General features: G+C 43.0%; 2 protein-coding genes across 6 annotated transcripts in view; one reads left to right on the top strand and one right to left on the bottom strand.

Annotated features, from left to right (window-relative positions):
* ZRANB1 (zinc finger RANBP2-type containing 1) overlaps positions 1-7,815 on the top strand; it is a 42,081-nt gene extending 34,266 nt beyond the window's left edge. For 2 of the 3 annotated variants that reach the window (XM_064663564.1, XM_064663565.1), the window contains exons 10-11: positions 3,469-3,698; positions 4,958-5,208. In XM_064663564.1, the coding sequence (XP_064519634.1) occupies positions 3,469-3,698; positions 4,958-5,176 (449 nt within the window). In that variant the 3' untranslated portion in view covers positions 5,177-5,208. Of the gene's footprint in view, positions 1-3,468; positions 3,699-4,957 lie in introns of all 3 variants that reach the window. The other variant, XM_064663563.1, reaches the window with a different exon arrangement.
* Positions 7,816-9,604: 1,789 nt separating this feature from the next.
* Positions 9,605-12,265, bottom strand: part of CTBP2 (C-terminal binding protein 2) — a 137,072-nt gene continuing 134,411 nt past the window's right edge. For all 3 annotated transcript variants that reach the window (XM_064663560.1, XM_064663559.1, XM_064663561.1), the window contains one exon: positions 9,605-11,182. In XM_064663560.1, the coding sequence (XP_064519630.1) occupies positions 11,002-11,182 (181 nt within the window). In that variant the 3' untranslated portion in view covers positions 9,605-11,001. The remainder of the gene's footprint in view (positions 11,183-12,265) is intronic.

Here is a 12,265-nt window from a genome sequence, read left to right as displayed (position 1 = left end):
AAATTTCTAAAGATGTGTTTTCTGTTTTGCAGCCAAATCTGTGTTAGGGCAACTTTCCTCTCTACTACATGCCTTAAAAATTTTATTATTCCAAGAATAAAACTTCAGAGAGGATTGGGAGCATCTGCACAGGCTCAGCAGTAAACAAAATCCGTGTGGAAAGAACTATCTGTGTTTCAGGGGGTTGGGGCATTTGTTTTGCCCACGGTTCATCTTACTGGGCTCAAGTGTATCTGCTTGATCATGACCCACCATTTATTTATAACTTAGTGGAGGACTTCCCAAAGCATCTCTTTTTGTAATTTAAAAAAAAAAAAGTATGATAACTTTGGAAGGAGGCAAATGTATAGAAACACCCAAGCTGTGGAGTTAATTTTAGAGTCTTCAGAAAACCTGAGAAGCTGTTTTGCTTCTGTGTTTGGGGCAGTAACACAACTTTATGTAGGGAAATGAAATACTTTTTTGAAGAGTCTAAAAGTTTGGTGCTCTTTGTAGTTACATGTTATCTTTTATTTGAGATGATGGAAGACTGGGAAAGAACAGTTTTTCATGTCACATAGATCTGACATTTTGACTCCAAGGCTCTGTGGTTTGTAAATGTTTTTATTTCCAAGATTGGGCATCGAGGCAGACAAGTGTTACACAGCCTAAATGTGCTGAAATTGTTTTCTTGCTCTGTGAACTAGAAGGTAACTGGGTGTCTGGGATAACCTTTTACTAGAGACAAGTTTCCAGGAATTTAGGCAGCCAAATATTTGTGACTTGATTTGTTTACCACAAGCCACATCCATCCATACATGGAAACACACAGCACTGTGAACAGGTGAACTTGAGAGTCCTGTGTCAGATTACCTGGAATTACTTCTACCCCTGCCCAGCCACATTTTTGTGGTTAATGTGTGCTAATTAAAAGTCAGCACAGCTGAGACCCAACAGCCGTCGGACTCGGAGCAGCATCGGCTGCCAGGAGGAATCTCCTGGAAATGGTACAGGACTGCTCTGGGTTTGTGGGGGAGCTGTGGGGATTGCTGGGGTGTCCCTGCCTTGCTGGGGAGCTCCCTGCCTGTGTTTAACATCACATCCACCAAAAAAAGAAAGAGGAAAGAAAGATGGTGGTGCAGAAGTGATTGATGCACCGTTCCTGGAAGGGTTCAAGTGTTGGGTGGGGCTGGGAGCAACTTGGTCTAGTGGAAGGTTTCCCTGCCCATGGCAGGGGGTGGAACAAGATGGTCTTTAAGGTCCCTTCCAACCCAAACCATTCCATGATTGTAGGTTATGATAGAAATAGGGAATTGGATTTTTTTAATACTTGCTTAACATCATGGTTCAGTTCATAGCTCCTTGGAAGGTATTACAACCTTTTTACCATCCCCAAAATACTCTCCCTGATAGGAATTTTTTTCTCCAAGGATTCCTTGTTTCAACTTGTCACTCTTGCTGTAACTGCTGTGAATCCCATAAGTGACAACCTCCTTGTTTCCCAGGTTGCAGTTGACTGTTAATGCTTCTTTAAATATTAAGGCTTTGACAGTAAAAGATTCATTTACTACTCAGCCCGAAGTGTGCTCCTGGTCTGGCTGCATGTATTTAGTGGCATGAATATACAGCTTTTAAAATTGATCAGGAAAAGAGGTGACTGACTGAAGTGATCATCAGATCAGGTTGGAGAAACTAAATCCTATGTGGGTGGCTCCCAGGATAGGTATTAGCCCCTACTCTTTATTTTCCATGCCTTGTGTTCATGTCAACTGTTGTTATGCAACCTTCTCACTTTATATCAGAGTGACTTTTATAACTCTTAAAAGCACTAGATATTCTCCCTAGTAATGCTTGAAATTCCTTTCTTGTGGAGCTCATCACATAATGTTGAGGAGGAATGGAAAGTGTAGCACAGCCTTCTGTCGTGGGGAAATGATTGGTGGGGAATTTTTTAATAAGATAATGGTGGAAAAAAAAATTCCAAAAAGTTGCTGAATTTTAGTGTAGGGGATTATGTTGAGGCAAACAGATGAATTTTGGTCCTGAAAGGTCAGGTAGCTGTGCTAGGTGTGCATGAAGAACTAATTCCCAGGAATTGAGGGACTGTTTCCCTTACTTTTGACTGTATGTTATTTTCAATGTAACTTTGAATTTTGACCACGTGTTTGGTTCCTTCCCTAAATGTAAAGGCTTGAAACTTTATGGGTAACGCTTATCCCTTGTTCTGCACCTTTAGTTATTGCATTAGAGTGAGATTTAATAATGGGGACAGGAGGAAGAGAGTGCTAAGAAGGTATTAAAAGGATTTGTCCTTAAATCAAGGTGTAAAAACTTGTGTGAAACTTAATCTGAAAGAAATGGAAAGACATTCAGGTAGCACTTGATTGCTAATTCAAAAACGGGGGGAAAGGGACAATTATTTACTGGTAGCCCCCACTAATTTTTACTGCAGCAAAAAAGGTGAGTTCTAAACTTAACTAAAACCTCCAAACCCACCCCCTGCCTCAGATTCCTGTTTTAGCATTCCCTCTCCATGGATGTTGGAGGAGAAGTGCCTTGTTTTGCTGCAGCAGCTGTACTAGGAGGGGTTGCTATGCTACATGTGCACTTGAGTTTATGTGGGGCTATTTTTAACCTGTCACAAGGTGAACTGTGCTTTTGCTGAAGTTGTCTTGCAGCAGTGCACACCAGGAATTATTTATGTTCCTGGAAGGAAGGGGTTCCAGCTTTATTTTGAGACCTCGAGCAAATTGCTGTATTTATTGCTAAAAATGGTTGGGGAGAAGAAGTGCAGTTCCTCCCAAAATCTGTGACATCAGGAGTTTGCTGTAGCTGAGCAAAATAGTATCAGCTTTTTGGTGGGTTTTTGGGGTTGTTTTCCTCTATTGAGGCTAGATATGAATAATTGATGTGGGTTAATTTAATCTATGACTACTGTGTATGAGCAGTCCCATTCTCTCTGGGATGGGCTACATTGGTACTGAATAACATTTAGTGCAGTAAGTTCTCTTAATAATAACTTTGGTGAGCAGATGGTGGAGTTTTTGATCTGGTAAAAATAGACATCTGACTGTAGATTTTATTTCTGTGATCCAGAATCTGATTTTTTTTTTCTTCTTCTTCACGTGTTTTTTTTTTATTTTAAGAAGAGCTACCAAACATAAGACTGCTTTTTTAATCTTGGTTTTGTTCATCACTGCACTACAGACTGTAGATTTTAGGGGTAGAGTAGTGTGGTATTGGTTGTGATTGTAATAGCTTTTATGTCTAAACTTGTAGACTTGCAAAGATACCTGACTTATGTTAACTAATAATAATAATTAGCTGTACTGAAAACTGTGACCTGTGTCAGTGTAGACCAAACCATATGTTTTAAATACTTGTGATGTACTTCTGTTACTGTTAAGCCAAAGCCAAAAGGTTTGTATCAAAATCCTTCCTTGTGGAACGCTAAGTCCGAGTCTTACCCTCTGTTTCAATTTCCCACAGGTGTGTATTTGCCTTTGTTATGGGAACAGAGTTTTTGTTGGAAAAGTCCTATAGCTCTGGGCTACACGAGGGGCCATTTCTCCGCCCTGGTTGCCATGGAGAACGATGGCTATGGCAATCGAGGGGCTGGTGCTAACTTGAACACTGACGATGATGTTACTGTTACTTTTCTACCCTTGGTGGACAGCGAGAGGAAACTATTGCACATTCACTTCCTTTCTGCTCAAGAGGTAAGAAGGAACCTGTGTGTGGCTGGTCCCCTTTGCCACAGCTCCTTGTTGAAGCTCTGTAGCCTTGGCACTACAGCTGTGTTTCTGCTGCTCAAAGAATTACAGGGAGTGTGCTGTTCTGTTTAATTACTGCTGCTCCCTTCCCTGTCATTTGAGGTGATTCTGAAAGGTATTTTCCCACAAATTTCACGCTGATTTGTAGCTCTGTAACTTCATTTGTCCGTTGTGAATCATAGGACATTAGAATAGAATCACAGAATATCCTGAGTTGGAAGGGACCCACAAGGATCCTTGAGACCAATTCCTGCCTCTGCACATGACACCCCAAAATCCCACCATCTGCCTGAGAGTGTCAAATATAAGCACATGGAGAACAGGACCCGGAAATAAGGATTCTGTCACTAATGCAAGACTGAAATCTGTCTTTTTTTTTTTTTCTCCAAAGAATGCAGTACAAATATTGGCCCATAGTTACAGCACATTCTACCTTTTATTCTAATGAAACTCAACTTGATTTTTCTTTAATAACTGTGAAAAAGACACACTTAAGGGTGTTCATGGGGGAAGGGAGGGTGGGAAAACCTGAAGTAATTGCAAAAAGTGGGCATCCTGTATATACAGGAGAAAAAAATGGGTGTTAAGTCTAGAGAGAGGTGTTTCTTCAGCAAGCCACAAAAGAGGAAATGTTTCATGTCAAGAACTCTTTAAGGCTCCTAAAAATGTCTTTGTAAAGCCAGAAGACTCTTTTAGGAAAGGAGGTTGTAACCAGGTGGGGGTCAGACATCAGGAAGAAGCTCTTCCCAGAGATGGTGATTGGGCATTGGAAGGGGCTGCCCAGGGAGGTGGGGGAGTCACTATCCCTGGAGGTGTTTAAGAAGAGACTGAATGTGGCATCAGTGCCATGGTCTGGGGTGACAAGGTGGTGTTGGGTCATGGGTTGGACTTGGTGATCTCAGAGGTCTTTTCCAACCTTGTTGATTCTGTGGCTTACTCTTCTTATATATGATGCCTACAATAACTAACTAGATGCTCACAAATAACTGAAATATAGGAAGGCTGAATTGGAAATACAGATGTGAAAAATTGGGAAGAACAGCTGGAGGGTATTTCCAGAGCCTTCAAACTTTGGTTGGGGGCATCAGTTTGGCTTTTGGAGAGGTGGGGGTGCAGGATTTTGGAACATCACAGGGGGGCTTCCTGGAAGCGCTGGTGGTGTGTGAAGGCTCATCCTGGGTGTTTTCTCTCGCCCTCCCCCCCAGATTGGCAACGAGGAGCAGCAGGAGAAGCTGCTCCGGGAGTGGCTGGACTGCTGCGTGACGGAAGGGGGGGTCCTGGTGGCCATGCAGAAAAGCTCCCGCCGGCGCAACCACCCGCTGGTCACGCAGATGGTGGAGAAGTGGCTCGACCGCTACCGGCAGATCCGGCCCTGCACGTCCCTGTCCGACGGCGAGGAAGACGAGGATGATGACGACGAATGATGGTGATGAATAAAGTGAACATGAGCCGCGCAGAGTGTCTGACCCGCAGTTGTGCTGTGGCAGTGGGGTGTGGAACCACCCAGGTCTGGGGGATGCGTGCTGGGGAAGGATTCTCCCGACAGCACGGAGAGAGGATAGAAGCTCATCCTGCTGCCTGGAGAGAGCGAAATGGGCTGGACTCCAGTTTGTATAAAAACACGAAAAAGAAACAAAAAACAGCTAATTTTATTATCAAGACGGAAAAAAAGCAAAACCAACCCCATTTTTCTTTCTGACTGACTGTAAATCTGTCTATAAATGTACCGCATGTGGTTGTGTAAGAGGTTGTGTAATAGGAAACGTATACCAGCATCTTAATTATTGCAGAGAAATTTTTCAACTAAGGGCACTTCTGAAAGCACATTTTAGCTGGATGTCTCCTCCCTCTGAGATTCTTTTACAGTAGGACTTGGTCTTCTCCATCACCTTTTAGATACTCTGACACATTTCCCTCAAAGGCCCTTTTCTGTGAAATCTCACTAGTGCCCAGGTCAGATTGTGAGAAGGTTTTTTTTTTTCGTTGTTGTTGTTTTTTTTGTTTGCACAAAATACCCAGAGCAAGTCATAAACAAAAGTACCTTCATTATTTTACTAATATTTTAGTTATTGCTGTGCCCATATAATAAAGTCTAAACTCTACGGAACCAACTGGAAGAGAAGCTAAATTTTTCATTGAGTGAAATGATTTGTTTCCTGAAAAAGCTTTTTGGTTTTGTTTTTGTTTTTTTTTTTCCTTTTTTTTTTGCTTGTATTTTTTTTTTCTTCTAATAGTTAATAGATTCCTTTCAGTGTAGGTAAGAATATTTATTCAGAGAAGTGACCTAAAAGGTAGGGATTTTATTCCAGTGAGCATACACTAAACAAAAACTGTGTGAAATCTGAGAACTCAAACACAGTTGAGAATTTCCTCATCAGAACTCCCATCTTGCTGTGATACAAGTTATATATACCATTTTATCATTTATTCTTTGATCACTCAAACATTGCTGCAAATGAAAAAACACCTTTTTAAAGGGTTCCTCCTTGATCACTAAATCTAGTGAGAATCCAGTTGGCAGTTCTAATTAAAAAGAAGAATCTATGCTCAAATTGTTTAAAAGTACTGTTATATATTTCTCAGTATGTAAACCTGGGAATTTCTTGCATGTTGATTGATGTGGCCATACTTAAACTTATGTAAGTTCCTAAGATTGTAAGTTCAGAGTATATTCTCCAGTAGAAATTTTATTATATTTGATAACTTTAGCCATGTAACCTGTAATGGATAAAGTTTATCTAAAAATCTCACTGAAACACTAAAGGTTAATGCCAGTTTCTACATATACAGTGCAATTCAGGTTGTCTTGAAAAGCACTTTTGATGGTGTGGTGGTTGAGTAAGAAATTTTGCAGTAGATGAAATTGTTTTAATTAGAATTGGGAAAGAAGCCCCATAGCACATATTTTTATGTATTTCAGAGCTATGGAAACCCTGAGGAACTTGCTGCTTTTTCTTCCAAATGCTGCTTAGATGGTGTTGAAACGTGCACAACTCCTACAGAAACTTGGTGACGACACCGAAAGTATAGAAATAATGAAGTACTGTATTAACTTAGCAATTATCCCGTCCCAGATTCCACTGAGGTTTATTATGTCTTCACCTTTTTTTGGCCATTAGATCTCTGGTTGGTGCATGCCCAAATTTCCAGGTGAAGGGATGCTTCTCTGCCATGTCCCTGTGGGTGACCTGAGCTCACGTGGCAGACTGATGATACTACAGAGGTTCTTCATGAGCATATGGTTCAAGTTTCCTTTCTAAATGGGGATTTTTTGGGTCCTTTTTCTTACCTTGCAGTGAAATCCTTTTATACCTTGTCTAGCTGAGGACATAAAGCTTTTGTGTCAGGGGAGCTGAATGCAGGGCAAGCTGGGATGAGGATTTCCGTGCCCTGAGCTGGTCTGCATCCCGTGGTGACGTGGTTTGTGTCGTGGTGTGGCCATGGATGTCCTAATTCAGGACTGAGCATGTCAGCTTTAGAAGACCAGCTCCTGTAAATTCAGATCCCAGCCTGCCCAGGACCAGCTGCCCTGTGCAGCCCACCATATAATGGACACAAGGATAAGCTCCTGACTCTGTAGGCTGCTCTGAGGATGCCGTGCTGTTTTCACTTCCCCCTCCCTGCTTTTGACAGTGCTGTTCCATTTAGGGAAGTGGAGCTTCCTTGTCACAGGGGGAGAATAACCAATGTGAAAATCTACCTTGAGCCAAACTGGCCAAGCACTCCTGCCCTCCTCTCTTGCTGTCCGTGGGCTGTGGCCTGATGATCCCTGTCCCCCAGCACTTCCCCACATCCAGTGGAATTCCCTGTTCAGTCAGTTCAGCTGTTCCTCGGACGCATGCACCGATATTTATCAAGTCCTGGCCTGAGAGGATGGTCCTGGTACTTTGAAGCCCTTGGCTTCCTTGATCATTATTGTTTGTTCTGATGTGCTGTACAATGGTATGTTCAGGTTCACGTGCTTCACAGGCCGTTTGGGAACTGGTGAAGTGTCTTTTTTTTTCCAGAATCAAAGTAATCCAAACCTCATGTACCTGTAGATTAAAAGAGCTGCAACCCCCTGCTTGTGCTCGCACCGCAGTCAGTGTGTCAGTGGCTCCTCCAATCACACACTTCAAAGTTTACAGACACTGAGGTTAATCTGCAAACGCTCCCCTGCAGCTTGTTGGCAAGTTCTGCTCTCTCAGCCAAGTACATACATAAAATGTTGGGTTTCTCAGTGTTACTTTCCTCATACTAAGGCTTGCACACACTTTCCTAGCACAGAACTTGGCTTCTCCTTGCTACCTCCTTTACAGCTGGTTGGGTTTTATTTTTTTTTTCTGGTTTTATTTATGAATTCCTCAGTGAAAAAATCCCTGTATTTCTTTTGTTTTTAATATATTAAAATTTAGTAATTCTGGATTCTTCCAAAGTTCTGCTGCATGGCTTATGGCAAATACTCCCGGTTGTGTTTCCTCCATTAACCACATCAGTTTATGTGTGTTTGGAGACCCTTGTTTAATTTCTGCTTTCCCCTTCACCCCCCCCCTCCATACAGTAACTTCTCTTATCCCCCCCCCTTTTTTTTTTTTTAGGTTTTAGTGTTTGACACCTTCAAGCTGCTTGTTTTACACTGCTCTGACATCCATAGAGTTCTCCCTGGAGAAGGAGGGGATTCTCCCAGGAGAGTCTCCCTTCCCACCTTCCCTGTGAGCAGGATACCAGCAAAGCAACAGCACAAATCTTCAGCAGTAACTGTTTATCTCCCTTTTCTCTGCCCAATAATTTTCCTTTGGAGAGTTGCAGTTTCCTGGTGCTTTGGCATATCCCAACTGTGATGATACTCTTCCCTTTCCAGTTCCATGGATCTGATCTCTGTGCATTTTCCTGGTGTTCTCGCTGCAGGCACTTGTAACCCTTGGGATCGCTTAATCTCTGCTCCTCTTGAGCTTGTAGCACTTAAATCCTTGGTTTTGGTTGAGAGGGAAGTCTGGGTGTTAATGAAAATTCCAGCATTTTCTGAGCTGAGCCTCTCGCAGTCCCTCTGCAGAGTCCAGTCCTGGCACATGAATTCCTGTGGTGCAGGGAAGTACCAGCACCATCTGGGATGCAGCTCTTATTGAAAATTAAGTACCATAGCTCATTTATTTTTAAAACAACTCTAAACCTTAATATCAATTCAGTGTTTTCCTCTTGGTTTTGATGGTCATTTCAGTGCTTCCCAAATACCTCCCTGTACCTGACCTGTTTTATCCTGGTTTCTCATGGAGGTCATGGATAATTCACTGCTGGGCCATGTTGAGCACTGACAGAGAGCTGTCACTCCTCTATAACAGGTGACCTCTTTTTTGGACTGTCTGAAGATGGTAATTAGTTTTCAGTTTAATTTAAAGCAAACACAATACAGAGGTTTTTTTAACTTAGACACTTTTGATTTCAGCTTTTTTAGTCCCTTTCCAGACCAAACTCTTTGCCCCATTTAACTCCATGTGTGCAGAACTCAGGCACAAGGGGAAAGAAGGGGTGGAAACAAGAACAGGCCTTTTGGCTAGTGAGGCTCAAAGCCACCAGCACCTCTCAAGCATGTTTTTGGGTTTATTCTCTAGTGGTTTGTTAATGCTTCAGTTCTTGAGTACGTACAAAAGATGTTTGAGGTGTAGCTGCCTTCGTAGCTGAGTGGGAACCACAGTGATACTTTTCTACAGAGGTTGCCTATTACCATAAAGAGTCTGAGGTGGAAAGGACCTTCCCTTCCTTCCCATTGCTTTTAAATACTCACAAAGTGTGACCAGACTTACATTTCTGTACCTTTGGGCACTCTCAGTGTCTTCAAGCCCCAGGTTGCAGCGAGAGCTCTTGCCTTCCAGAAATTATAGAAATTTTATCACTTTTTTTATTGAAAACTGCACTGAACGCTAAATGTCCACCTTTACAATAAACAAATACAGTAACGGTAACACACTAAAACAAAACATACTGATAGCCATTGGTTTCTTTTTTGTCTGTTTGGGACAGCTCAAGATTTCTTTTTTTTCTTTCTTTTTTTTTTTTTTTTGTCACAGAAACAGGAATGTACCCATACAAAGGCTCAAAACAGGCCATCTTTAAAAACAAAAAGGCGATGATTCACAAAAGACTATGAATATAACATGTAACTAGTTGATACAAATCTAATAGGATTTGTTAAAATCAGTCACATCTAATAACACATCTTGAAGTGTTCTTGTATAAAATATCACGTGAAGAAAAGAAGACTTTTATCAATGTCTAAAAAAGTGGATTTTGTTCATAGACAGTCTGACAAGTTACCATAAAAAGTGTTTCCTGAGACATAAGGAAATGCAACATTATTCTTGAACCCTTTCCAGCTCAAGACTTTTTCCACTTGATAAAATAGCTGCAGATTTAAAACTGAGAAAATATATTTGAGTACAAATAGTGTGTGAAACTTAATACTTTCTTCTTTTTTTTTTTCTTTATTTTTTCTTTTTTTTTTCTTTTATTTTTCTTGCATCATTGCAGGGCGTAGGTGGATGCACAGCTACTTTATTCAGTGTATTGGGCAGAGAAGAGACTGGCAGTTTGGTTTTTCCTTAGCCTGGGAGGGCAGTGGCTGTTGCCAGGAGCCCTTTCTGCCCTCCCCATCCCACGGATCCCGGCTGGAATGGCTAGAACTTAAACCTGGCAGGAGAACTTCTGTTACACGGCACTGGCCCTGTGAGACTGCAAAAAAAAAAAAAGGAATAGTAGTAGTAGTATTTTTCTTTTTTTTTCTTCCACTTCTAAGCCAGGACTGCTGCCTCCTGTTAGGAGAGGTACCAGACACAAGAGTAAGGAAAGGGCTAAAGCCACATAATGGTTTCCTCTTACATTAACTCTGTAAAGATGGCTTAATTCAATGGTCTGAGCACAGTGCAGGAGCCCTGTCCTTCCCAAGGAATTGAGGGGGGGGGAAAAAAAAATCTATTTTTATTCATGTGATTGATGCACAGATGAAGGAAACTCAACACACAATAACAGAAGTTGCTCATTAATGTATCACATCCTAGTTTTCAGCGCTGCAGTAAGAGGTGACTTCTCCAGGGCTTCTCCCCAGTCTTGGCTGCTGTCGCTTTGTCGGGAACACTGGAACACCAATGATGCGTCTGTCCAAAATCAACATTACAAATTTCGTATCAAATTCTTCTTTTTTTTTCTAGTTCATGTATAACTTCTTTTTCCAATGTCTCTTGGTCCTAAGTTTTTTGAACGGTTTTTAAATTATCTGCTATTGCTCGTTGGGATGTTCCCTGTTGTCCCCGTGTTTTGTGGGCTGGTTGGGGGATGGAGCTTGGGACGGATGTGCCACTGTGGGAAGGTTGTGAGTGACGGGGATGCCTCCGGGGATGATGCCCTCCATAGCTGCCGGTATTCCTCCTGGTGCGACGCTGACCATCCCGGGGGGGTACCTGGGACAAGGGACAGAGAGAGGCAGGTGTGTCACGGCAGAGCTCGGCACGCGCGGATCACCCGCCACCCAGCGCGGAGACCACGGAGACAACAAGCACCAAAGAGATCCCACTTCCCTTCTAGAGCCACCTTGGGTTTTCCTTTAAGTTACAAGGGAGAGCTCAGAGTTACATCTTAACCAGGGGTGCTGTGCCTTGGGTAAGTGTCCTCTTCTACGACAGCAGCGCTGTGGCTTGTTCTGTACCTTCCAGCGGCTGCTGAACCACAGGGAGACTTTTCTCCCTTGAAAAATTGGGTAAGGAACCATCTGCAATGCTCTTTGCTGACTCAGTCATCCCTCTGTGGGAATGCCCTTGAACACCTACACCTGTTTTGTGTGGAAGGTGAGCTGCATCTTCCTCATGTAACAAGGCACAGCTGAAAGCTGGGGTCAGATCTAGTCCATCTTGCTTTCCAGGAGCAGGAGGAGTTAAGCGTATTCCAAGAAACAATACTGAGTTGGAGAACAGAGAACAACCATTTCTTGAGCTGCCCAAGATAAGACGTGATATGGGGGAAAGGAGGCCAAAACCCTCTGGAGCTTTGTGGACATGTGGGGCCTGAGAGGCCCCCACCACAGCACTTCCCTGCTACTCCCGTTGCCTTAGGCAAAGGTGGAACAGGAATGTAGGAGAGGAAGGGAGGTTTTACCTGCTGGTGAAGGTAAAGCTTACAGGGGAGCTGTGGATTCTGAGCAGCTTAGCCAGGATGAAGCTCCCTGCAGAGACTGAGGTTAAGCTGGGAAGCCGAGGCTTGTGCTCAGGTGATGGTACTGCCCTTGTGTTTCGGAGCAGGCAGCAGCAGGACCAGGGGGATACTTTCTCCAGGTCTGGATGTTCTGCTGGTCAGAGTGAGTGCTCACTGCTTGTGAGTGCTCACTCCTCAATGGCAGAGGAGTTTCCTGGGGCCTTGGGGCTCTGCTGCAGGATTAACTCCTGCCTGACTCTGCCTGTGACATGACCTGATGTGCCCCACGGGTTTTTTTTTGTATCTCAGAGTATTTTTGGCAATGGCTGCCCATGCTCCAGCTCAGTCCTTATGCC

Source organism: Pseudopipra pipra, chromosome 8, assembly GCF_036250125.1.
Source record: "Pseudopipra pipra isolate bDixPip1 chromosome 8, bDixPip1.hap1, whole genome shotgun sequence".
Lineage (NCBI taxonomy): Eukaryota > Metazoa > Chordata > Aves > Passeriformes > Pipridae > Pseudopipra > Pseudopipra pipra.
Note: the sequence above shows the minus strand (reverse complement) of the source record. Positions and strands in the feature narration are given on the sequence as shown.